The 27424-nt window shown below is 45.3% G+C and overlaps 1 protein-coding gene across 1 annotated transcript; it reads left to right on the top strand.

Annotated features, from left to right (window-relative positions):
- Nucleotides 1-435: 435 nt before the first annotated feature.
- Nucleotides 436-27424, top strand: LOC132837308 (late histone H2B.L4-like). The gene is made up of 3 exons (XM_060856979.1): nucleotides 436-501; nucleotides 3626-3740; nucleotides 27072-27424. Exons 1-3 carry the CDS (start codon nucleotides 436-438, stop codon nucleotides 27422-27424), a joined length of 534 nt encoding a protein of 177 aa, XP_060712962.1.

The raw sequence follows: 27424 nt of genomic DNA, 5'->3' as shown, positions 1-27424 counted from the left end.
ACAAACACAAAAGTTAACAAAAGCACTGCATATTCTGAACTAGACAGATAATAGCAAGGGACAACAATTTGGGAGATAAGTTAATCAATACAGAATTTCGTTCCGAGATCAGAATTAAACATTGTGAAAATTAATTTCACAAAGGAGCAACAGTGAATGTTATCATTCAGTGCCTTGTTTATACAGACTCGCTCCTGCCATGCCATTTTCTAGTATGCAGCAAATGTGTTCCATAATTCAAAATTACATTTTAGTCTCAATGATTAAGGACAACATTTAAAGCTATAAACTTTCTCACCCATTTTCCCTATTTCACGCCTCGCTCGCATGTGGCATGGGCGACAAACCAGAGGTAACAGCTCTGTTTGTCCTAGCTCTAAGTTTCCATCCTAGTTTTTTGAATTTCTGCCTTAAATCCCCATCTCCTTCCTACCAATGTCGTTGATGCCTATGTGGATTAAGGCTTGGGACTGCTCTGCCTCGCCTGCAAAGATCCCAAAAGTAAGATCAGAGACATCACAAACCCCGGGACCTGGGAGCCAACACATCAACCGTGAGTCTCTTTCATTCCCACAGAACGTCCTCTCTGTCCCCCAACTATGGAGTCCCCAATGACTAATGCTCTGCTTCTCTTCCCACTTCCTTGCGGAACAACAGGGACAAAGACCTGTACCCCATTGCTTATCCCCAGTAAGTCGTTCCCCCAACAGTATCTCAATTCTAAAGGGACATCCTTTCGCTCTGAAGCTGGGCCATTGGGTCCTAGTCTGTCCACTCATTGAAACATATTCTCCATGTCCACTCTATCTGGGCCTCTCAATAATCTGCAAGTTTCAATCAGATTTTCCCACACCTTTATAAACGCCATCGATTTAAGTACCAGAGTCCTCAACCTCTCCTCATATAAGTTCTTCATTCCTGGGATTTTTCTTATAACCCCCCCCCCCCCCCGACCCCCCTCCAAGTTCAGCACATCATTCCTGAGATAGGGGGCCCAAAACTGCTCACAATGTCCCAAATGTGGTCTGACCAGAGCCTTATACAGCCTCAGCAGTACATCCCTGCTCTTGTATTCTAACCCTCTCGAAATGAATGCTAACATTACATTTGCCTTCCTAACCGCCAACTGAACCTGCCTGTTAACCTGAAGAGAATTCTGAACTCGGACTCCCAAGTCCCTTCGTGCTTCAGATTTCCGAAATCTTTCCCCATTTAGGAAACAGTCTCCGCCTCTATTCTTCTAATCCCATTACATACCCTCCCACACGGTCATCCATCTGCCACCCGAACCTTAATAGGATCCTGAACTCGGACTCACCCCCGAGGACCTTGTTTGTGCTTCAGGCCTGGCAGCATCTGTCCAGAGACAGACAGAGAGAAAGCGGGGTCAACGTTTCGAGTCCGGGACAGCCGTCCTTCGGGAGAGTGGCCTTTGGTCTTGATGTGCCGCCACACAATTTCTTGTTCACTCCCACCTCTCTGTCTGTGTGTGTATTTGTGATTATTATTGAGTTTGGCGAGTCCCGGAGCCGGCCCTGTTGTTTCTCTCTCCTGAAAGGGTTGTCCCTTTAAAGAGTCTTTCCCCTGAAGCAGCTGCTAACGGTCACTTGGGGCACGAGGCGGCCGTTAACCGCCATCTCGCGCGGGGCCTGAGGGGGCGGGGCCTGAAGCTAAAATGGCGCCGGAGCCACGCGGGAAGGAAAAGCGCCGAGGGAGAGCGGACTGTGTCAACATGTCCCGTCCCCGAGGGTCAGGATGGTGGTTATTGGGGGGTGGAGGGGGACAGGAGAGATTCCCCCTCCCAGTGAGGTATCTTATACAAACAGCGAGGTCTCTCTTTTTATGTATCTCTGTGTCTTTATCTCTCTCTGTTGGACTGTCTATTACTCTCTTTAACTCTATGTCGATTAATCTCGACGACGCTGTGATTTGGTGCCTCTTTCTGACTCTGTTTGACTGTGTTTCTTTAAAACTCTATGTCCCTCTGTATGTCTATGTCTCTCTCTGTGTTTCTCCCTGCCTCTCTCTCTGACTGTATGGTCAGAGTACTGTTTGTTGCTGAACACAACAACTCCTGCCTTAGAAAAGTGCCTAACAGTTTGCTTTAATCACAGGCATCCTTGTGTCAATCCTATAGCTGACTGCCCATTCTGGAAATGAGGTGGTAGAGGGAGACAGTACCTTGTTAAACTGCTCTGTTCGACCCTAATTGAATATATTTTCTGTAAAGATGAAGAAATTTAGTGGGAATACTCCAACCACTGCAGAACCGTACACACAATCATCAGCATCAGCAAAAGTCAAGGACAATTAGCACTGTGCTGTTTCTAACTAGCAGGCAGAATCTCTCCTGAACAGCAAATGTATCGCCATTTAAGTGAGTGTTTAAGCAACTCTATACAAATTTACATCATCAGAGCAATGTGATAGCACTGGGGGAGCATGCAGAGAGAGATTTACCAGGATGTTGCCTTGGGGTCTGGACAGTTTCAGTGATGCAGAGAGATTGGACAGACTGGAGTTGTTTTCCTGAGGCCAGAGCAGATTGAGAGTGTGGGGACATGATTAAGGTGTATCAAATGATGAGCATAGATAGGGTAGACAGGAAGAAACCTCCTCCCCTCTCTTTGATGGAGGGATCAATGACTGGGGGAGGGATATGGTTTTAAGGTAAGGGGCAGGAGGTTCAGAGGGGAATGTGAGGGAAAACATTTTCACTCAATGGGTGATGGAGATCTGGAACTCACTGGCTGTAAGGGTGGGAGAGGCAGAAATCCTCATCACGTTGAAGGACGATTTAGATGTGCACTTGCAATCCTAGACTCAGATTAAATGGTCTTTGATGCTACATCTGTATATTGCTGCACAATTAGGGGCTTGGATAAGGTGAATAGTCAAGATCTTTCCCCCAGGGCAGGGAGTCCAAAACTAGAGGGCATTGTTTTAAGGTGAGAGAGGAAAGATTTAAAAGCGACCAGAGGGGTAACTTTTTCACACAGAGGGTGGTGCGTATTTGGAATGAGCTGCCAGAGGAATTGGTAGAATTGGGTACAATAACAACCTTTAAGAGAGATTTGGAAAGGTACATGGATAGGAAAGGTTTTGACCGATATGGGCCAAACAAGCAAATGCGGCTAGGTCTGTTTGGAGACTTGGTTAGCACGGATGTGTTTGGCCAAACGGCCTATTTCTGTTCTGTGACCTTACGACTGGGAGTATGGTATTAGAGAATAGAGAGGTGGCTGCTTTTGAGAGTGTGGAAGATGTTCAAAGTGGGGTGCAGGATGGGAACAGTGATGATAACCCCAGGATGTTGAATGTGGTGTGGGGGTGGGGACAGTGACAGTAACCCAAAGCTGTGGAGTGTGGGGACAGTGACGGTAATGCCATTGAATATCAAGAGGGCAATGATTGGGTGATGTACCATTTGAACATCCATAGTTACACAAATCTGTTGAAGTGTAAATTTTACAACAGATGGAAACTTTGCGATGATGTGAAATCTCAGTTGTTTTATTTCTCCTTTCTGTCAGTTATTATCCTGTCATAGAAGATAACATCTGCAAAAAGGAAAACAATTTCAACATCCAATCTTTTATTTCCTCTTTGTCTTGTTTTGTTCCAGTTCCTGTTGCTGGGGTTTTCCTCACCCCCAGAGTCAATAAAATGGAGGCTCCGCTTGGAAATCGTCTTGTTTGAGAGTGTGTATGGTGTCGAGGTACAGGACCGTATTTTCAAAGGTAAGCCTTAAACGATGCCAGCAGGAATTACAACTTTTATCTCAGACAGGAGAAAGCTGACCATTGAATCCTTCCAGTCCCAGCACCAAGGCAGATACCTTGCTGCAATCAACAGGGGTTGGAACAATATTTAATGTGACCAGAAATTCCATCAACCTCACAGAGCCAGGTAACTAATTCTTCATCTTTGATCTGTACTCGTTCTTCACTGGGGTCCAGCTGAAGTCTTGGCATGAACACTCTAAAAATATTGCTTCAGAAGTTCAGCAGGTCAGCAGCATCTGTGGGGGTGAGTGAGAGTAATTTGTCAGATAAGGAAGGCCTCCATAGCGAAAGGATTCAAATCCAAGTGCAGGGATGTCTCGTTACAGTTGGACAGGGTGAGACCACACCCTGGAGAACAGCATGCAGTTTGGGGTTTCCTTATTTGAGGAATGACATTGTGCCTATGGAGGGAGTGCAGCAAAGGTTTCCCAGAATGAGTCCTGGGATGGCAGGACTGACCGATGGAGAGAGACTGGAATGGTTAGGATGATATTCACTGGAGTTGAGAAGAATTAAGGGGGAATCTCATTGAAACTGATAAACTTGAACAAAGACAAGACAGAGTAAACACGAGGGGGGTGTTCCCGGTGGCCGGGCGGAGAATCCAGAGCCAGGGGGTCACAGTCAAAAGGAAATGGAGTGGGACTGAGATGGGGAGAAATGTCTTCATGCAGAGAGTGGGGCACTTGTAGAATTCTCTGCCACAGAGAGCAGTCAGGGCCAGAATACTGAATGTTGTTCAGGAAGGAGTTGGACTGAGCTCTTTGAGGTTAAAAGGAGAGTGCAGGGAGACAGGAGACTGTGTTGGGTGATCAGACATGATCCCTTTATGTGGGCCGAATGGCCGCCTCCAAATGGTATTTTTGATGTTTCTCTGAATGGCCCAGTTGCCGCTGACAGGTGGAGGACAAGGAACGTTTTGCCTCAATATATGAAAGCCTCAATAAATGAGACACAGTAATTTCTAGTTGACAATTGAGAGAGAGTGGGTGCAGAGTGATACTTTTGAGTTTAGCATCGAATAATTAGGATTGGTGGGATGTTGTTAATGAGAGAGGCTGCACAGAAACAATGATGTTACTGCAATGGTGAGGGTTTGGGGGGGATTTTACAGACACGAGTGTTGGCAGGGGGTCAGGGCAACAGGGAACAGGAAACACTGGGGTTGGTGTTTGCTGAAGAGATGATGTAATTGACCGGTAATCCCTCTCTGAATCCAGCACAGGCACACAGCACAGTACTCATTGTCCCACTGTTTCTGATCCTTCTCTCCTCACATTGCTTCCCATTAAACTCCGGAATTGGAAACAAGGTGAGGGAGACCTCCAGCAGGTAACTCCGGCGATCGTTCTCCAGTCTGCACTCGGTGTAGGTTTCAAACTGATGTTGCTCACAGTGTACGAAGGTGTGCGTGTGTGAGTACGTTTGAGAGAGAGTATGAAAGTGTACATGTCTGTGTGTGTGTGTGTGTGTGTGTGTGTGTGTGTGAGAGAGAGACAGACAGACATAGTTTCACCTGCGCACACACACACTCACTCAGTCATGTCTGCAGTGCACATTGTAGACCACACTTGAGAAGCCGAACACAGTACAGGGACAATGCAGCCCTTGCTTGATTGGCACCACATCCACTCCATTCACCACCTATCCTCAGTAGGAGCTACGAGATGCCCTGCAGAAATTCACCAAAGATCCTCAGGCAGCACCTTCCAAACCCACAACCATGTCCCTCTAGAAGGACAAGAATAGTTGATACATGAGAATATCACCTCCTGCAAGCTTCCCTCTAAGCCACTCACCATCCCAGCTTGGAAATATATCAGCCATTCATTTAGTGTCGCTGGGTCAAAATCCTGTAGTTCCCTCTCTAATGGGATCATGGGTCTACCTACAGCACAGGGACTGCAGTGGTTCAAGAAGGCAACTCACTACCTCCTCCTCAAGGGGCCAACGAGGGATGGATAATAAATTCTCAGTCCAGCCAGTGATTTTCACATCCCCACCAGTGAATTAAAAAAGAAATAAAGCACTATATGGGATAGTGCTTTATGAGGATGTGGACAGGCTGAACAAGTGGCAGACGAAATTACTTGGAGACATACAAAGGAATGTGCTGTGTTCAGAGGAATAGTCAGCACAGATATAAACTAAAGGTTAAAATTGGAATAATTGTTGCTTGTGCATCAGTCAAAAAATCCAGATTCATTTGCTAGCAGGAGAAGCTGAATATTTGCAGTAAAAATTTCCCATGTTCTTTCTCTCTTACTTTCCCCAGCTGATTCTTCCAACAGTTCCTGGTGGCATAGGTAAATTAGTGAGGTTAGCAACTTCAAACAGCATTCAAACACTGTTTGAATGGGCTGAAAAATCACTCTGGGTGCAAAGCCAGCAACTTTACATTTGTCAGACAAATTAGAGCAAATGAATTGTTGTGTCTGACTAGTTTGCAAATCTAAAGCACAACAGTTCAAATTGACGACACACTCACAATTTCCGTGAGACAGTGAACTGAGCATTGGTCAGTCCCATTAGCAATGAGGTTATCCATTGCAGTTGGAAGAATTAAAAAAGGGAACTTATCATCTGAATAGGAGAGAAAGTTCAAAAATATCAGTGCAAAGGCTACAGCAGTCACAAGGAAGACATTTATGACGAACGGAATGGCGGTAGCTAATTGTTACTGCACCTGTACAAGAGATTGGGGTTTCCACATCCAGAATACTGCAGACAGTTTTGGTTCCCTTCCTTGAGGGATGTAATTGAATTGGAAGGAGTTCAAAGGAGATCACTGAATTGATTGCCCAGATGAAAGTTTAGTCTTATGAGAAGATACTGGTACAATTTTGATCTCTTTACTTGAGGACAGACGCAGTTTATACTGGAGGTAGTCCAGAGGAGATTCACTCAATCATTTCCAGAAATGAAGGGTTTGTCTTAGATGAGAGATTGAACAGTTCCTCTGGAGTTTGGAAGAGAGGAGATCTAACTGAAGGTTATAAGATGCTAAAGGGATAAAAACAAAGGAGTTGGAGAGAGGATGTTTGCTCATGTGGGAGAATCTAGAATAAAAGGTTATCATTTCATGATAAGGGGCTGGGCAGACTGAAAACAGGTAAGGAGCAATGAATTCTCTCAAATGAGGTGGGGGTTGTAAATCTGTGGGAACATCACACACCCCCACCCAACCTCCCACCACTGCATAAATTGGAGGAGGAGACAAACAAATTGTTAATCAGTGGTGGGTCAAAGGGAGTGTTTGCAGGAAAGTGAAGTTGAGGCTGAGATGGGATCAGCTGCGATCGTATGGAAGAGCAGAGCTGGTTCCTGAGAGGCTAGGTGGACTCGACCTGATGCCAGCCTGGATGTTCTTGTGGAGTTATGTTGTTAGTTAATACCAAAACTGCTATGAGGGAGAAAATGAAGTTTGATTTAAAATAGGTTTTAATTCGTGAACATTTGAAAATAAAGAAAAACATGATTCAACACAAATTTAGCGAAGGGCGTTGGTTGAAAGAAATGGAAAGATAATACATTTAGGGGGATAAAAGAAAAACTAGAGCAGGTTTGGAGCAGAGGGAGCTGGGGGTATATATCCACAGATCAGTGAAGGTGGCATAACAGGGAGAGAGCAGTTAATAAAACGCACAGCATTCTTGGTTTTATTAATAAGGGCATAGAGTCCGAGAACAAGGAGGTGATGTTGAAGTTATAAAAGACACTGGTGGACCTCAGCTGGAGTGTCAAAGAGAGAGAGAGGGAGAAAATGATAACTGGTAGGTCGTGGTTTAACCTGAGGGTTACCATGCCTCACACAAGGGGAGAGATGGAGAAGGACAGTCCTGCATGGTAACCTCAGTCAGTGAGAGATTCAAACCCACGATGTCAATGTTAATCCACATTTAAAACCAGCCATCCAGCCAACTGAGCTAACCTGACACCCAACATAAAGCAGAGGGCAGAAAAGAAATTAATTGCAATGACAGCACAAGTACTGAATGGAGAATATTAGATCATATTGGAGATAAGCCTTTGATCTATTGGGTATTTCTTTGTATGTGTGTAACACTTAACCTTCACAGGCAACAGAAGCTGAATTTAGAAATACATTTGACCAAGAGAGTTGCCTTCTATTCCCCAGGCTGGTTTTGTTCTGTTCTGGACACCTTACTTAAGGAAGGCTGTTCAAACCCTGGAGACAGTATGAAGGAGATTTATGAGGATGATCACAACGATGAGGGATTTTAGATTCCGGGAAAGGTTCAGGAGATTGAGCTTATTCTCTTTCGAGCAGAGAAGATGAAATGTTGACCTTATTGAGATGAAAGTTTGAACAGTTCTGACGGGAACGCAAGTTATTGTTTCCCACTCATTGATCTATTAGTAACTGGCTGGTCAGAATTTCAAGATTGTCAGTGAGAGAGTGAGATAAGGAGAAACTTATTTGAGTTGTTGGGTTTGGAATGTGCTGCTTGGGAGACTGGAGGAGGCGGATTCCTAAGGAGGGTTGAAAAGAGAGCTGTTTATAAATTTGAAAGGGATGATGGTAGAGGGCTACGGAGATAGGGCTGGTGGGTGGGACTAGCTGGGTAGCTCTTTCGGGAGTTGGTACAGACACTGTACTGTAAAATTCTATGATTCAATGAACGTACAAGTTCTGAGCCACATTCCGGACTTCCAGGAAGTCATTCCTTGGGACCTTGGCTCAGTGACCTCGTTACCAGGGGTTTTGTACACAAACAGCAGTAAATTGTGGTCATGAGCAGGATTGGAACTTAGTTGGGTAATGATCTGGAAATATTTCATTTCAGGGGAGGTGATGGAAGATCAAGCTGAGGGTGTGAGTGAGGACAGACTTGCAAGAAATTTCAAATACACAGATCAGGTCAAGCTGATTGAATGGTAAGTATGATTCTGTGAGATGCTGATCCTACACCGTCACGTATTGGTCAGCGTTCATGCTGGTATTTATCCGATTGGGAAGATCCGCAAAAACAAATCTCTTCCTGGAAGTGTTGTCGAGCAGAGCGCCTGACGGGTTCAGGTCCATAATTCTTTGGCGTTTGTGTCACAGGTAGACAGGGTATTTGAGGAAGTGTTTAGAACACTTGCCTTCATTGCTCAGTCCATTGAGTGTTGGAGTTCAGACACCCTGTTGTGGATGTACAGGACACTGCTGTAGCCTGTTCTGGTGTATTGTGTCCAGTTCTGGTTGCCCTGTTAGAGGAAGGACATTATTAAGCTGGAGAGGGTTCAGAAAAGATATATCAGAATGTTGGTTGGAATGGAGAGTTTGCGTTATAAGGAGAGGCTGGATGGACTGGGACTATTTTCACTGGAGGGTAGAAGTTTGAGGGGTATAGAGGTTTATGAAATCATGATGGGCATAGATGAGGTGAATGGCAGGTGCCTTTTCCCAAGGGTAGGGGACTTCAAGACCAGGGGATATATTTTTCAGTTGAGAAGAGAAACATTTTTGAAAATGACATGACGGGTAACATTTTTTGACAGAGGGTGGTTCACGACCTTTGAAAAGGTCGATATCTCGCCAAGACTTTAGGTTTATATTCCTACTAGGTTGGGTCTGCGACCTAAATCATCACTCCGTATTTAATTTTGAGGTATCGTTTGCTGTTGGTTTAACATTCTGATCTCTAACCTTTTGGTTCACTTTGCTTATTGTTTCTTGATTGTAGATGACTCCGAAATAGACAGCAGTTTGGTGTAGCTGAAAATGTGTTGCTGGTTAAAGCACAGCAGGTTAGGCAGCATCCAAGGAACAGGAAATTTGACGTTTCGGGCCAGAGCCCTTCATCAGGTTGGTGTACTCAGTTTTCTTCATCTCCAAACCAAGAAATGCTGGTACTGGATACAATGTATATACTTTCATAACATTTTTGGTTCAGTGAAATTGGTGATTTTCTCTATCTTAATCCTCAAAGCTCAGCCACTTTTAAGCATCATTAGTGCTTCTCTTGCTTATAACATGGAGTGAGCCCACACTATTGGAATCTTTTTACATCATTTGAATTTATTAATAATGGATAGTGTTTGCAATCATCTAAATCATAGAGATGTTCCATCTATGTCAACTAAATTAACAACAGGGCAATGTGAATCGGAAGGGGAGACGTTACACCGATGGCTAATTGCTTTATCTGACATCTTGTTTTGAGGGGATGCCTAAATTTTAGACCCTGGGACATCAATCTGTTGATTACCTCAGTACAACAGCTTATTGTTTGAGAGTGGTCCCTTCGAGCCTTGGTCTTTGGAGCAAGGAGCCATTCACTTTGGGTCTACTATCATTCACATGAGGGGCATTGCCATTTCATTGTCCTGAGTGTTTCTTTGATGATAATGTTGAGGAAGGGGTGAGGCTGCAGAAGGATTTGGACAGGCTTGGAGAGTGGGCAATGAAATGGCTGAAGAAATACAATACGGGAAGTTATGTACTTTAGTAGGAAGTATAGAGACAGAGACTGTTTCCTAAATGGGGAAAGTTTTGGAAATCTTGCGACTTGGGAGTCCGAGCTCAGGATTCTGTTCAGGTTAACAGGCAGGTTCAGTTGGCAGTTAGGAAGGCAAATATAATGTCAGCATTCATTTTGGGAGGCGTAGAATACAAGAGGAAGAATGTACTGCTGAGGCTGTATAACGCTTTGGAACATTGTGAGCATTTTTGGGCCCGCTATCTAAGGAAGGATGTGCTGAACTTGGAAGGAGTCCAGTGGAGGTTTACAAGAAATTTGCCAGGGATGACGAACTTATCATATGAGGAGAGGTTGAGGTCTCTGAGTCTGGACTCGATGGAGTTTAGAAGGGTGAGGGAGAATCTGATTGAAACTTGGAGAATACTGAAAGGCGCGGATAGAGTGGACGTGGAGAAAATGTTTTCACGAGTAGGAAAGACTAAGACCCGAAGGCACAGCCTCAGACTGAAGGAAACTCTAGAACTGAGATGACGAGGAATTTCTTCAACCAGACAGTGGGGAATCTGTGGAACTCATTACTGGAGATGGCTGTCATTAAGACAAAGATAAATAGGTTCTTGATCAGTAGGAGGATTGACTTTTACAGATAGAAGGCAGGAGAGTGGGGTTAACAAACATATCAGCCATGATAGAATGGCAAAGCAGACTTGATGGGCCGAATGGCTGCTGTATATTATGGTCTTGGCTATTAAGTGACTAATGGCCTGTGATGAGTCACACAGTTCAGGCCCTCAGATTCAGAGTTTTCTGAGCATGTGCTATGAGGCACCCACACTAAAAAATGTGCAGGCAGCTGGACGACCAATAGAACATATGGGCTAGGAGCCCTTGGGAGCCTGCTTCCCTTGTTTCTTATGGCTGTGACTGTTCTCATCCCAGCCTCAATGACAGTTTCCTGCCCCTGCTCCCTTTAACCCCTCACTGATTGAATAAGTTGAAGGAAGGGATAGATAGATTGCCAGTTTCCTGACATGCCCCCCCGCCCCCCCCCCACACACACATTGGGGGATGAATTCCCAGATATTCCCACCCCCTCTGCCTTGGAGAGAAGTCATTTCTCAACATCTTTCTTTTCAATCTGCCCCACCCCCTTCTTCTGAAACAATGACCCCCTCATTCTAAATCCTCATACATGAGGAAATATCCTCTCTCTGTCTCCTTTGTCAATCCCACCCCTTTATCATCCTATATCCCTCAGTTGGAACTCCACTCATTCCTCTAAACTCCAGAGCGTATTGGCCTTAACTGCTCAATCTCTCTTTTGAAGACAAACCCCTCATCTCTGAACATGAAATATACAAAATCACTTTAGTTGCTAGCTTGGATGTAAAATACACATTTCAAAGTGAGTTAGTCATAGTTTCGGAGAGATCTGCAGCCCAGAAAAAGGCTCATCGAGCCTGTGCTGGTCAGAAACAACCACCTCACTATTCTCTAATCCTATTTCCCCAGTACTTGGCCCCATAGCCTTGGCGTCACGAGTGCACATCTAAATTCACCTGATGACAGTTTCTGCCTCTCCCACCCTTACAGGTAATGAGTTCTAGATTCACCACCACCCTCTGTGTGAACAAGATTTTCCTCACATCCCCTCAATCTCCTGCCCCTTACCTTCAATCTATACCCCTTCACCCACCTCCGTCAAAGGGGGAAGTTTCTTCCTGCCTCCCCTATCATCTTCCCTCATCATTTTATACATCCCTCTCTTTCAACCCACTCTGCTGTAAGGACAACAACCCCAGTCTGTCCAACTTCTCTCGATCATTGAAACTCTCCTGCCCCCAAGGCAATATGCTAGTAAATCTCCCTGTGCATCTTCTCTCAATTCATTTAGATTCCACGAAATAGTGAAGTGAGTAACAGTCAGCAAATGCAGCTTAACACATGGCTGTGAGGCTGGTGCAGGGGGGAGGGCTTCAGATACCTAGACCATTGGGGTACCTTCTGGGGAGAAGGTGGGACCTGTACATGAAGGACGGGTTGCACCTGGAGGGGCACAAATGTCCTGGGTGGGAGATTTGCTCACGTGATTCGAGAGGGTTTAAAATAGTTTGGCAGGAGGGTGGGAATCAGGGCCACTTGTCTGAGAGGGGGTCAGTTGCAGACAGGACAGTGACAGGATATATTGAATCTATCGGGAAGGTTTCTCACACGATGAAACAAAGGGATCAGTTAAAGTGTGTCTTCTTTAATGCAAGGAGTATCTGAAATAAGAGTGATGAACTTGGAGCATGGACCAGTACTTGGAGACTATGATGTTGTGGTCGTAATGGGTTTCACAGGGGCAGGAGGGGTTGTTTGATGCTCCAGGGTTTAGAACGTTTAAGAAGAACATTTACCCTACATTTACCCCTTACCTAACACTATGGGCAATTTAGCATGGCCAATACACCTGACCCGCACATCTTTGGACTGTGGGAGGAAACCGGAGAACCCGGAGGAAACCCACGCAGACACGGGGAGAACGTGCAAACTCCACACAGTCAGTCGCCTGAGTCGGGAATTGAACGCAGGTCCCTGGCGCTGTGAGGCAGCAGTGCTAACCACTGTGCCACCGTGCCGCCCAGTTAGTATGGGTGGAAGTTAGGAACAGCGAGGGAACAGCCACCGCATTGGGGGTTTTCTACAGACCACCTAATAGCAGTAGAGAGATTGAAGATCTCATAGGTGGGCAGATTCTGGAAAAATGCAAAAGTAGCAGGGTTGTTGTTATGGGTGATTTCAACTTTCCCAATATCAACTGGAACCTCCTAAATGCAGATGGTTTGGATGGAGCCATTTTTATCAGGTGTGTTCAGGAGGGTTTCCTTACTCAGTATGTGGACAGGGCGACCTTCCATCCCGACCTGAAATTCACCTGGACTGTCTCAGACTCCTCCCTCCCCTGCCTAGACCTTTCCATCTCTATCTCGGGCGACCGACTCAACACAGACATCTATTATAAACCGACTGACTCCCACAGCTACCTGGACTACACCTCCTCCCAGCCTGCCCCCTGCAAAAACGCCATCCCATATTCCCAATTCCTTCGTCTCCACCGCATCTGCTCCCAGGAGGACCAGTTCCAACACCGCACAGCCCAGATGGCCTCCTTCTTCAAGGACCACAGATTCCCCCCAGACGTGATCGATGATGCCCTCCACCGCATCTCCTCCACTTCCCGCTCCTCCGCCCTTGAGCCCCGCTCCTCCAACTGCCACCAAGACAGAACCCCACTGGTTCTCACCTACCACCCCACCAACCTCCGCATACAACGTATCATCCGCTGTCATTTCCGCCACCTCCAAACGGACCCCACCACCAAGAATATATTTCCCTCCCCTAACCTATCAGCGTTCCGCAAGGACCACTCCCTTCGTGACTCCCTCGTCAGAGCCACACCCCCCACTAACCCAACCTCCACCCCCGGCACCTTCCCCTGCAACCGCAGGAAATGTAAAACTTGCGCCCACACCTCCACACTCGCTTCCCTCCAAGGCCCCAAGGGATCCTTCCATATCCGCCACAAGTTCACCTGCACCTCCACACACATCATCTATTGCATCCGCTGCACCCGATGTGGCCTCCTCTATATTGGTGAGACAGGCCGCTTACTTGCGGAACGCTTCAGAGAACACCTCAGGGACGCCCGGACCAACCAACCCAACCACCCCGTGGCTCAACACTTTAACTCTCCCTCCCACTCCACCGAGGACATGCAGGTCCTTGGACTCCTCCACCGGCAGAACATAACAACACGACGGCTGCAGGAGGAGCGCCTCATCTTCCGCCTGGGAACCCTCCAACCACAAGGTATGAATTCAGATTTCTCCAGTTTCCTCATTTCCCCTCCCCCACCTTGTCTCAGTCGGTTCCCTCAACTCAGCACCGTCCTCCTAACCTGCAATCTCCTTACTGACCTCTCCGCCCCCACCCCACTTCGGCCTATCACACTCACCTTGACCTCCTTCCACCTATCCCACCTCCATCGCCCCTCCCCCAAGTCCCTCCTCCCTACCTTTTATCTTAGCCTGCTTGGCTACTCTCTCTCATTCCTGATGAAGGGCTTATGCTCGAAACGTCGAATTCTCTATTCCTGAGATGCTGCCTAACCTGCTGTGCTTTGACCAGCAACACATTTTCAGCTGTGATCTCCATTCACCCTGTCCATACGCCTCATAATCTTTCACACCACAATCATGTGCCGCCACCTCAGTCATCTCTGCTCTAGAGAAAAAACAATCCAAGCTCATTTAGTCTCTCCTTTCCTTTTGGAAGTCATATTTGTGTTTTGATCCTAATCCCCCACACTGGGTCTGGGGTTAGCACTGCTGCTGTCACTGTCCGTTTGTTGTGAATGATTTATTCTGGCAAGCTGAAGGAGCGCAGGCGCGATGCTGCGACTTCCCCAAAGTTGACTGTTCCTGAGTAGAGGCGCGCATGCGTAAGACCCTCCCCCAGCGCTGCCATTGAGGAGCATTTTCGAGTAATAAATGAGGTCTGCAGATGCTGGAGATCACAGCTGCAAATGTGTTGCTGGTCAAAGCACAGCAGGCCAGGCAGCATCTCAGGAATAGAGAATTCGTCGTTTCGAGCATAAGCCCTTCATCAGGAATAAGAGAGAGAGAGCCAAGCAGGCTAAGATAAAAGGTAGGGAGGAGGGACTAGGGGGAGGGGCGATGGAGGTGGGATAGGTGGAAGGAGGTCAAGGTGAGGGTGATAGGCCGGAGTGGGGTGGGGGCGGAGAGGTCAGGAAGAGGATTGCAGGTTAGGAGGGCGGTGCTGAGTTGAGGGAACCGACTGAGACAAGGTGGGGGGAGGGGAAATGAGGAAACTGGAGAAATCTGAATTCATACCTTGTGGTTGGAGGGTTCCCAGGCGGAAGATGAGGCGCTCCTCCTCCAGCCGTCGTGTAGTTGTGTTCTGCCGGTGGAGGAGTCCAAGGACCTGCATGTCCTCGGTGGAGTGGGAGGGAGAGTTAAAGTGTTGAGCCACGGGGTGATTGGGTTGGTTGGTTCGGGCGGCCCGGAGGTGTTCTCTGAAGCGTTCCGCAAGTAAGCAGCCTGTCTCCCCAATATAGAGGAGGCCACATCGGGTGCAGCGGATGCAATAGATGATGTGTGTGGAGGTACAGGTGAACTTGTGGCGGATATGGAAGGATCCCTTGGGGCCTTGGAGGGAAGTGAGTGTGGAGGTGTGGGCGCAAGTTTTACATTTCCTGCGGTTGCAGGGGAAGGTGCCGGGGGTGGAGGTTGGGTTGGTGGGGGGTGTGGATCTGACGAGGGAGTCACGAAGGGAGTGGTCCTTGCGGAACGCTGATAGGGGAGGGGAGGGAAATATATTCTTGGTGGTGGGGTCCGTTTGGAGGTGGCGGAAATGGCGGCGGATGATACGTTGTATGCGCAGGTTGGTGGGGTGGTAGGTGAGAACCAGTGGGGTTCTGTCTTGGTGGCGGTTGGAGGAGCGGGGCTCAAGGGCGGAGGAGCGGGAAGTGGAGGAAATGCGGTGGAGGGCATCGTCGATCACGTCTGGGGGGAATCTGCGTTACATGAAGAAGGAGGCCATCTGGGCTGTGCGGTGTTGGAACTGGTCCTCCTGGGAGCAGATGCGGCAGAGACGAAGGAATTGGGAATATGGGATGGCGTTTTTACAGGGGCTAGGGTGGGAGGAGGTGTAGTCCAGGTAGCTGTGGGAGTCAGTCGGTTTATAACAGATGTCTGTGTTGAGTTGGTCTTCCTTCGTGATGGGGGATGGAGGTGTACAAGGACTGGATGTCCATAGTGAAAATAAGGCGTTGGGGACCGGGGAAGCGTTCCTTCGTGATGGGGGATGGAGGTGTACAGGGACTGGATGTTCATAGTGAATTCGTGATTTCCCGCCGCACCAACCAGTAACTCAAAGCCCTCCGCTTCTTCCTTTCCCGCCGCACCAACCAGTACCCTTCCACTGACACCCTCCTTCGACTGACTGAACTGGTCCTCACCCTGAATAACTTCTCTTTTCAATCCTCCCACTTCCTCCAAACTAAAGGAGTTGCCATGGGCACCCGCATGGGCCCCAGCTATGCCTGCCTCTTCGTAGGATATGTGGAACAGTCCATCTTCCGCAACTACACTGGCACCACCCCCCACCTTTTCCTCCGCTACATCGATGACTGTATCGGCGCTGCCTCGTGCTCCCACGAGGAGGTTGAACAGTTCATCAACTTTACTAACACCTTCCATCCCAACCTGAAATTCACCTGGACTGTCTCAGACTCCTCCCTCCCCTTCCTCGACCTTTCCATTTCTATCTCGGGCGACCGACTCAACACTGACATCTATTATAAACCGACTGACTCCCACAGCTACCTGGACTACACCTCCTCCCACCCTGCCCCCTGTAAAAACGCCATCCCATATTCCCAATTCCTTCGTCTCCGCCGCATCTGCTCCCAGGAGGACCAATTCCAACACCGCACAGCCCAGATGGCCTCCTTCTTCAAGGACCGCAGATTCTCCCCAGACGTGATCGACGATGCCCTCCACCGCATTTCCTCCACTTCCCGCTCCTCCGCCCTTGAGCCCCGCTCCTCCAACTGCCACCAAGACAGAACCCCACTGGTTCTCACCTACCACCCCACCAACCTGCACATACAACGTATCATCCGCCGCCATTTCTGCCACCTCCAAACGGACCCCACCACCAAGGATATATTTCCCTCCCCTCCCCTATCAGCGTTCCGCAAGGACCACTCCCTTCGTGACTCCCTTGTCAGATCCACACCCTCCACCAACCCAACCTCCACCCCCGGCACCTTCCCCTGCAACTGCAGGAAATGTCAAACTTTTGCGCCCACACCTCCACACTCACTTCCCTCCAAGGCCCCAAGGGATCCTTCCATATCCGCCACAAGTTCACCTGTACCTCCACACACATCATCTATTGCATCCGCTGCACCCGATGTGGCCTCCTCCATATTGGTGAGACAGGCCGCTTACTTGCGGAACGCTTCAGAGAACACCTCCGGGCCGCCCGAACCAACCAACCCAATCACCCCGTGGCTCAACACTTTAACTCTCCCTCCCACTCCACCGAGGACATGCAGGTCCTTGGACTCCTCCACCGGCAGAACGTAACAACACGACGGCTGGAGGAGGAGTGCCTCATCTTCCGCCTGGGAACCCTCCAACCACAAGGTATGAATTCAGATTTCTCCAGTTTCCTAATTTCCCCTCCCCCCACCTTGTCTCAGTCGGTTCCCTCAACTCAGCACCGCCCTCCTAACCTGCAATCCTCTTCCTTACCTCTCCACCCCCACCCCACTCCGGCCTATCACCCTCACCTTGACCTCCTTCCACCTATCCCACCTCCATCGCCCCTCCCCCTAGTCCCTCCTCCCTACGTTTTATCTTAGCCTGCTTGGCTACTCTCTCTTATTCCTGATGAAGGGCTTATGCTCGAAACGTCGAATTCTCTATTCCTGAGATGCTGCCTGGCCTGCTGTGCTTTGACCAGCAACACATTTGCAGCATTGAGGAGCATTTACTCAGTGAGTGCAAGAGGTTTGTTTGAAACAAACCGCAATGGAGAGATCAGCGCCCAGGGAAGCGAGGGAACAGCAGGCTCCTTCCAGCAGCACATCGGGATGTGAACCTAGGACACAGAGGGGGCTCCGAGACCGGGATTGATTCGGGGTGAGTTCAGGGAGAACCGGGGGCTGTTTGTAAGAGGCCGAGCGGAGCAGGAACTGGTCCCGGAACTTGGAGTGAGCGGGCTGGGGGGGAAGAGAGAGGCCTTTCTCGGGCTGGGTGTGGGCCTGCTGAGGGAGGCAGAGCGGGAAGAAGCTGCTGTGGGACATTCTTGTGGTATTTAATCCCCGCAGCACTGATGGGAATTCTGTTTGGCTTCTGTTTCACGCTGTTGATATGGGACAGGTTGATGATGACACTCACATTCATATGACAGAAACTAACAGATGTTCAGCTCCATAACTAACATCACATACAGATGTAGGAGAAGCTGACAGCTAGAGACTGATAATTATACTCTCATTCACATTGCAGAAACTGAGATGGGTAACTGCACCCACATATTCACATAGAAACTGACAGGTACAAATTTATAACCACAGTCACACATGCATATTGCAATAACTGACAGGGATAGATTGACCCTCCCTATGAGATGTTCTTAAAAAAAGTAAGAAAACAATATCATTTATTCAAATTACCAATACAGCTTCCTACAACATCAAGGGATATACTTGATCAGGTCTGAGAGTTTGATGCACTTTTTTAACATCTCTAACACCTCCACTTTTGGCATGTGGACTGATATCAAATATTTTTCAAGATATCAATATATATTTCCCCAAGTTTCCTAGCCTCCACTCCTATGTCTCCAGGCATAGAACAGTAACTGTACTCACATATTCATATTACAAAAAATAGCAGATTCAGATTGATAAATGCATTCATACATTATCAAATCAGAAACAGATGGGGAGAGATGAATAACTAATCAATTTATATTTAAAGTTCAGCTAGATGAATTATTAAGATATAGTCTTTTAGTTAGAATTAGAATCCATACAGGTTTAAAGCAGGACGTTCAGCCTGGCAAGTCCACACTGACCCTCTGAAGATTATCTCAACCAGAGCCATTCCCTTATCACTCTACATTTACCCCTGACTAATGCACCTAACCCACACATCTCTGAACACGATGGGCAATTAATCTGTTCTTTGGACTGTGGGAGGAAACCGGGGCACCCAGAAGAAACCCACCCAGACACGGGGAGAATGTGCAAACTCCACGCAGACAGTTGCCCGAGACTGGAATCAAATGCAGGTCCCTGGTGCTGTGAGGCAACAGAGCCAACCACTGAACCACTGTGCCGTATAATGTGCCGCATTATACAAGAATATTCATACTGCAGAAACTGACTGGTACAGATTGATTACAACACTTGTATGTTCACAGAACTAAAACTGACAGTTACAGATTGATAACTACATTTTCATATTCACTTTGCAGAAAATGTCAGGGATGATTTAATGAATGTATTTACATTTTTGCAAGCAGAAACATTGAGGGATATATTAATAACTGCATTCATACATTCACATATCTGAAACTGACAGATACAAATAAAAATTGTAACTCGCTTATTGACGTAGCAGAAACTGAGACCCACAGATTGATACTTGCACTCATACATTCAGATCGCAGAAACTGACAGGCAGAGATGGATAACTACACTCACTTGGAGGAAACTGACAAGAACTTACCCATAGTATAACCGAACAGGTAAATATTTATTACTACACTTACAAGTTCACAGAGAAATAAACATACTGTCATGTACAGTTTGATAAAGATACTCAAACATAACAGATCAGAATCTCACAGGTACATATTAGGAACTACACTCTCTCATTCACCTCGCAGAAATTGACAGATGCAGACTGATAACTACACTGACACATTCACAGCATAAACTGACAGGAACAGGTTGACAACTACCCTCATTCATTTATGAAACAGAAACTAATAGTTACAGATGATAACCACCACTTATTTATTCACAGAACAAAACATTACAGTCATAAATTGATAACTGGACTGACACATTAACATCACAGAAACTGACATACATTTTGATAAAGGCATTTGAACGTTACCAAACGAAAAACTTACAACTTCGTGTTCATGTCAACACTCTCATAGATAGACAGCAGAAACTCAGAGGTAGGTTAGGAAATACACATACGTATTCACATAATGGAAACTGAAATGTCCATATTAATTAGGAGAAAGTGAGGACTGCAGATGCTGGAGACCAGAGTTGAAAAATGTGATGCTGGAAAACACTGCAGGCCAGGCAGCATCTGAGGAGCAGGAGAATCGATGTTTCGGGCATAAGCCCTTCTTTAGGAATGAGGCTGGTGTGCCAAGAGGGCTGAGATAAAGGGTAGGGGGGAGGGAATTTGGGGGAGGGGCGCTGGGAATACGATAGGTGGAAGGTGGTGAGGGTGAGGGGGAGGGTGATAGGCCGGGGAGGGGGTGGGGGCAGAGAGGTTGGGAAGGAGATTGCAGGTCAAAAGGGTGGTGCTGAATCTGGGGGTTGGGACTGAGATAAGATGGGGGGGAGGGGAAATGAGGAAGCTGGAGAAATCTACATTCATCCAGTGTAGTTGGAGGGTTCCTAGGTGGAAGATGAGGCGCTCTTCCTCCAGGCGTCGTGTGGTCATGATCTGGCGATGGAGGAGGCCAAGGACCTGCATGTCCTTGGCGAAGTGGGAGGGGGAGTTAAAGTGTTCAGCCATGGAACGGTTGGGTTGGTTAGTGCGGGTGTCCCAGAGGTGTTCCTTGAAACGTTCCGCAAGTAGGCGGCCTGTCTCCCCAATGTGGAGAGACCACATCGGGTGCAACGGATACAGTAAATATTATGTCCATATTAATGACTATATTTCGATGTTCACAAAGCAAAGACAGATTGATAACTCCACCATATTCGCAGAGCAGAATCTGACAGGTATATTTCCATTTGTACATGTCTGAAACTGACAGATTTACAAATTGATAACCTCATTCATATATTCACAACACAGATACTGACAAGGACTGGTTGATATATGCACTCATATATTCACCAAGCAGAAACTGACTGGTACAGATTGATAACTAAACTCAAATGTTGAAATAACAGAAACTGAAAGGTACAGACTGATAGCAACACTCTCATTCTCAAACTATTACTGCCAGATATTGGTTGAGATGTACACTCTCATTCACGTAGCAAAAATTGGCAGGTATAATTTAATTACTTCCTCGGATATATGGAGGAGACACTGACAGGGACAGATTGGAAATTACACTCTTCTAGTCACATAACAGAAAATCACAGGTACCATTTGATAACAACGCTTCCACTTTCACTTAACATAAACTCTCAGATACAGTTTGATAAGTACTCTCAATTTCACACAGAATCTGACAGGTAGAGATTGAAAACTACTCTCGCATATTGACTTGGCAGAAACAGATAGGCATAGATTTAAACCTGTGCTCACGTATTCACATTAACGAAACTGACTACTAAACTTCTGTATATGCAGAGAAAATTTTCTGACAAGTATAATTTGATAAAGGTGCTCATATTCATAGTGCAGAATGTATTGATCACAGCACTGTCTCACTGAGCAGAAACTGTCAGGGAAACATTAATAAATACACTCACATATTCACATTGCAGAGACTGACAGGAAGCATTGCTTCCGAATTTCTCATATTCACACAGTGGAATTGGTCGGGGATAGAGTGACAATTTCACACACATATTCAGTCAGAAAAACTGACAGGTATGGATTGGTAACTACATTTACAGATTCTGACAGGGACAGATTAAATTAAACTCTCAGAAAAACTCAAAGCAGAATCTGATAGATCCAGAATGATAAATGCATTTACGCATTCACAAACCCAAAAACTGACAGTTACTCATTGATAATTAAACACTCTGACTCAGAGAACAGAAACTAATGAGGAAAGATTGATCAATTTACTTTCACATTGCAAACACTGACAGCAATAGATTGATAAATACACCCACAGACACAACAGAAAATGTTAGGTACAGATTGATAACTGCACGCTGCTATTGATAAAAGCAGAAAATGACATGGACAGATTAGTAACTACAGTCACCCATTCTCATTGCAGCATCTGATAGCAACACATTGATTGACAATCTCTTGTTCACATGACAGAATTGACAGAGACCGAAAATGACAGTCACATTCACACAGCAAAATCTGACAGGTACAGATTGATAACAGCACTCCTACATGCATACTAACTGAAACTGGCAGGTATATGTTGATAACTGCATTCATCTATTAACAAACCAGAAACAGACAGGTACAGGTTTTACTGACACTCTCAAATTAACAGAGCAGAAACTGACAGGGACAGGCTGCTCAATAAACTCACACATTCACATTGTGGAGACTGACAAATATGTATTCATAACTGTATTTTGACATTTACAAGTAGAGATGGATAACTCCATTCAAATATTCAAAAATTGACTGGTCCAAATTGATAGCTACATTGACATATCCATGAAACAGACACTGGTAGGAACAAATTGAAAAATAAATTCAGATTGCAGAAATAGGCAGTGCTCTCAGCTGCAGGGATATGGGCTGTTAGCAGGAAGATGGGATTAAATGACCATCTGGTGTCTTTGGCTTGGATTGGACAAGATAGGCCAAATGGCCCTCTGATGTGCAATGTCATTTCAATGGATCTATAGTTCTCGATCAATCTGTCATTGTGAGTCACTGCTATTTGAATGCATAAGTAATTTAAGCAAGGCTGAGAGGCACAGAATGTCATAGTGTGGTTGTTATTCACAAAGTAGGAATTGACATGAATAGTTCAATAACTAAACTCATATTCACAGACCCACTTGCATTGGATAGTCCCATTCATGGAGCTGTACAGTTATTGGTTAGTTTCTGGACCTCAGTCAATTGGTATTGAATTAACAAAAAGAAAAATCATCAGACATGGAGCAAGAGTAGAATCAGACATGTTGTTCTGTTTGAATTCCTGGCTTTAAATACAATATCCTTATGATTATTAACAGAATGTTGCATTGATCAGTTAAAGATAGTCAAACTTGACTGATGGTGATTTGCAGGGGATTTCACTTCTGTCAAACAATTGAGAAAATATCAGTTTGTTTCTTTCTCACAGTTCACAATGCACATATGTCCAGTTTGAACAAATTAACCATTTACAGCTCATTGATATTTGCACAAATTTGAAACTGGAAAGTCTGAATTCTTGTCCAAAATATGCACTCACGAACTGAAACAGATCTGCCTACAATCACCCTCATAAGTATCACATAACGAATCACACCCTCACAGAGAATATTAGTGGCTGCCAGAGAGATACATCCCTTTACCAAATAGTAACTGACAAGCATGCATTGATACCTTTGTTCACTCGTTCACTTTGCAGAAACAAGCAAAAACGCATTGATGACAACACACGTATTAACAGGGCAGTTACACACACACACACAAAATCTTTTGCAGGCACTGTCATGGATAGATTCATAACACTCTGATGTTCACATGACAAAGTGACACACACTCTCTTATTTTCATTGCACATACCAACAGGAATGGGTTGACAACTACACTTTCATATTCAGATATCAGAAAGTATCACGTACAGATGAATAACTGTGCTCAAATGTTCACCTATCAGAAAGTGGCATTACAGATCAATAACCAAACTCAACTGCTGTCAGGTAGAGACTGAAGGTGACACTCTCACTCCCAGAGATAAAAGACAAACTGACAGGTATGTTAGGATAGCTAAAATTACATTCAGATGTCAGAACCTGACACGGACATTTAGGTAAGTACACTTGCACTTTTGCACAATAGTAACTGTCCTAGAAAGATTAATAAGTGCACTCCCATATTCACAATGCAGAAACTGACAGGAACAAGTTGATAACACTCCGATTTCACAGAACATGAATTGACAGGTACAGTTTGATAATTAAACTCACATTCACACAGCAGAAACTGAGAGGGTAAATTTATAACAGTAGTCACACGCTTGAATTGCAATAACTGACAGGAACACATTAATGACAACATTTACATGTTCATGTGACAAGAATGGACAGGTACACGTCAATAGATGAATTTGCATATTCACAATTCGAGAAATAAGAGATTGAGACTGTGGCTTTAACAGGTTTTTGTCTTTTTGTTCTTGAAGAGCAAATTTAAGGCAGAGACACCGAGCCATGAGAGGAAACAGTTTGAGGCCTATTGGGCATCTTTACAGAAAGCTGAAGACTCAACAGAAATACTTCATGTTTGAGAAGGACACCTTCAGGTTATTATTTTTGGAGAAATTTAAGAACAAAAATTACAGACTGTTTAGATGAAGTTTACTATCGCAGCCATTCACTTTGCAAATTACACACATGGCAGGACGAGAGAACCTAATTGCCAAAGTGTTGTTGCGACTTTGATGATAAAAGATGGAAGCGTTACATAGCAGGAAAACATGGACTGTCGTAGTGAGTGTATGTATGCTTGGAGTCAACTAAATGTGCACATATTGTTTACTAACAATGTAAAGCTAAGGAATTTTTAAAAATTAGGCCATCTCTTTATATTGATCAGTTCTTTTTAAGAAGGGTGGAAGGTTTGATGATATTGTAGCTTTAAGATATTTATTTTGTTCTTTCTTTCTTGTTGAAGAGAGGTTTTATGGCAGAAGTGCCAAGAAGTCTGCACTAGAGTAAACAGTTTGAGGCTCCTTTTAAAGTTGGAACAACAGAAGCAGCCTGAATGGGTGTGGTCAAGCTCTCAAAGAATGACATTTTTAGTTTTGGCTTTCAGCAAAACTGTCAGCGTCTTGGAGACAGTAAACTATTTTTTTTCCTCTCAGTTACAGTCAGCAGCTGCAGATTTTCTTTTTGTTACTGGAGTCAGATGTGAGACTATATATTTTATTGAATTTGTCTTTTGCCAAGGATGTTTATAAGATATTACTGTATTGGAACAGTTAATTAGGAAGTGGTACTGTATCCATTATTCTGTTAAGTATTCCAATTTCTTCTTTATTGCGTTGTATGTTAACTACTGTGGACAGGACAAAATGCACCTTTTAAAGCCGCACAATCATTCTAACTGTTACCTGCCCTCATATTCACATAACAGAAATAGACTGGTACAGATAGATAACTACACTGCCATATGTACACCAGAGAAACATTCAGGAACAGATTAAGCCAAATTTAGATATTCATAAAGCAGAAGCTGACAGGTACAGATCAATAACCAAACTCTCATATTCACAAACCAGAAAATGTCAGTTAAAGATTGATGACCATGTTTATAACACAGAAACTGACAAGGTGAGACTGATAAAAGCATTCACACAGACTCGAAGCAGAGACTGATAGGGATAGACTGTTCATTACACAGACATATTCACTGAGCAGAAACTGACAGGTACAGATTGAGAAAGCCAGTCAAACGTTCACATAACAGAAATGAACATAAAGACATGGTTAGCAAAACCCCCATTTACATAGCAGAAACTGTCAGGGACCAATTAGTAAATACACTCTCACATTCACAGAGCAAACACTGACAGGGACAGATTGATGACTAGACCGCCATATTCGCACATCACAACCTGTGTGGAAAAGTTTAACTAAACTGAGCTACTCACAAAACAGAAGCTGACAGGTACATGTTGAAAACTACATTGACATATTCCCAACAGAGAAATGAACAAGGTAACACTGATAAAAGCACTCCCACATTCACATAGCAGAGACTGATATTGGGAGATTGATAATTACACAGACAAATTCATTGAGCAGAAAGAAACGGGTACAGATTAATAAAGCCAGTCAAACAGTCTCATAGCAAAGACTGATAGGCATTGCAATGATAAATACCCTTACACATTCTCAAATCAGAGACATTCTGAGATTATGATAATTATACTAACGTAATCACTGTGGAAGAACAGACAGGTAAAGACATACTACACTCAAACATTCAGATGGCAGAAACTGACAGGGATAGATTGTGAGAGAGTAATAATCATTCACCTCCCGAAAGCTCACATGGGCAGATCAAATACCACACTTCAGTTTTACACAGCCAATAAGGAGAGGTAAACTAACCCTTAACCAACCTGAAATTCTGAACAACGCTATCTCACAGTGTAAGCAGGGAATCACAGTGATAAAACAAATAACACGAGATTGTCACAATTAAAATTGGCACAGGTATCATGTTCAAAATAATCTTTAAATAACAGTGACCAGTTCAGAGTGAGTACAAATGACTTGTGACCAAATAAAGTTCAGAGAAAATCCACATAGCAAAGTTCATAATGAAAAAACTTCTGCTAGAAACTGAAATGCACCAAATAATGTCTATTCGAATGTAGTGCAAAGTAAAATTTCAGAAACTGAAGTATTGGCAGGAGGCTGCTGACACCGAACAGATAGAGAGTAAAATTCATGTTGTCAGCAGGAAGCAAAAGGCACAGGTCGCCCGAAACGTTGATTTTACTGCTCCACAGTTGCTGCCTGAACTGCTGTGCTTTTCTACTCACAGGTCACAGTACGTCAGTTCCCTTTAGTCATTGAGGTAATCAGAGTAGAACTGACAATGATACGCACCCTGGCAGCTATTCTGAGTAATGTATGAATACTTTGGCTGATACTCATTGGAGATTTGAAGAAGAATAGAGGAAAAGATAACTGAAGGGAGTTTACAGCGTAGATAATAGGATGTCCTTCACCTTCAGAGTGTAGAGCAAGAAACGCAAGCAAAAGACAACATTGCTTAACTCCCCATTTTCCTCCAACACGATGCACTTGTCAAGTAGTTCCATCATTTCCAGGAGTAAAACACACTCTCTGTCAGATTGCAGTGCATTTTCTCACTTGACAACAAATGTGATGCTATTTTAAAATGGAAAAGAAAAGAAAACCATCGAGTGAGGTCGGAATTTGATCCCTTCACAAAATTTTGGTTTGTGTTTCCGATGGTATTACAGATCCTAACAGATCCACTTGAGTGCCACACTAACCAATCAGAGCGAAGTTACCATGCCTACACTACCAATCAGGAGCCAGGCTCTACCCCACCCACCCAATCCCTCATTACCGTTGCTAACGCTATCAGTCTATAAAAAGGGAACTCCAAGCCCACTTTCCCTTATTCTGTGTCTGGAAGTGAGTAGGACGATGGCTGATGAGAAGAAAGCACAGCAAGCCTCCAAGAAGGGCGCGAAGAAAATTATCAAGAAGGCGGCAGGAAGAGGAAGCGGTCCAGGAAAGAAAGTTACTCCATCTACATCTACAAAGTGATGAAGCAGGTTCACCCCGACACCGGCATCTCCTCCAGGGCCATGAGCATCATGAACTCGTTCGTCAACGATATTTTCGAGCGCATCGCGGGGGAGGCTTCCCGCCTGGCCCATTACAACAAGCGCAGCACCATCAGCTCCCGGGAGATCCAGACCGCCGTGCGGCTGCTGCTGCCCGGGGAGCTGGCCAAGCACGCCGTGTCGGAGGGCACAAAGGCGGTGACCAAGTACACCAGCTCCAAGTGA

The sequence above is a fragment of the Hemiscyllium ocellatum genome, chromosome 49, assembly GCF_020745735.1.
Source record: "Hemiscyllium ocellatum isolate sHemOce1 chromosome 49, sHemOce1.pat.X.cur, whole genome shotgun sequence".
Classification (NCBI taxonomy): domain Eukaryota; kingdom Metazoa; phylum Chordata; class Chondrichthyes; order Orectolobiformes; family Hemiscylliidae; genus Hemiscyllium; species Hemiscyllium ocellatum.
This window is presented reverse-complemented; position numbering and strand designations above follow the sequence as displayed.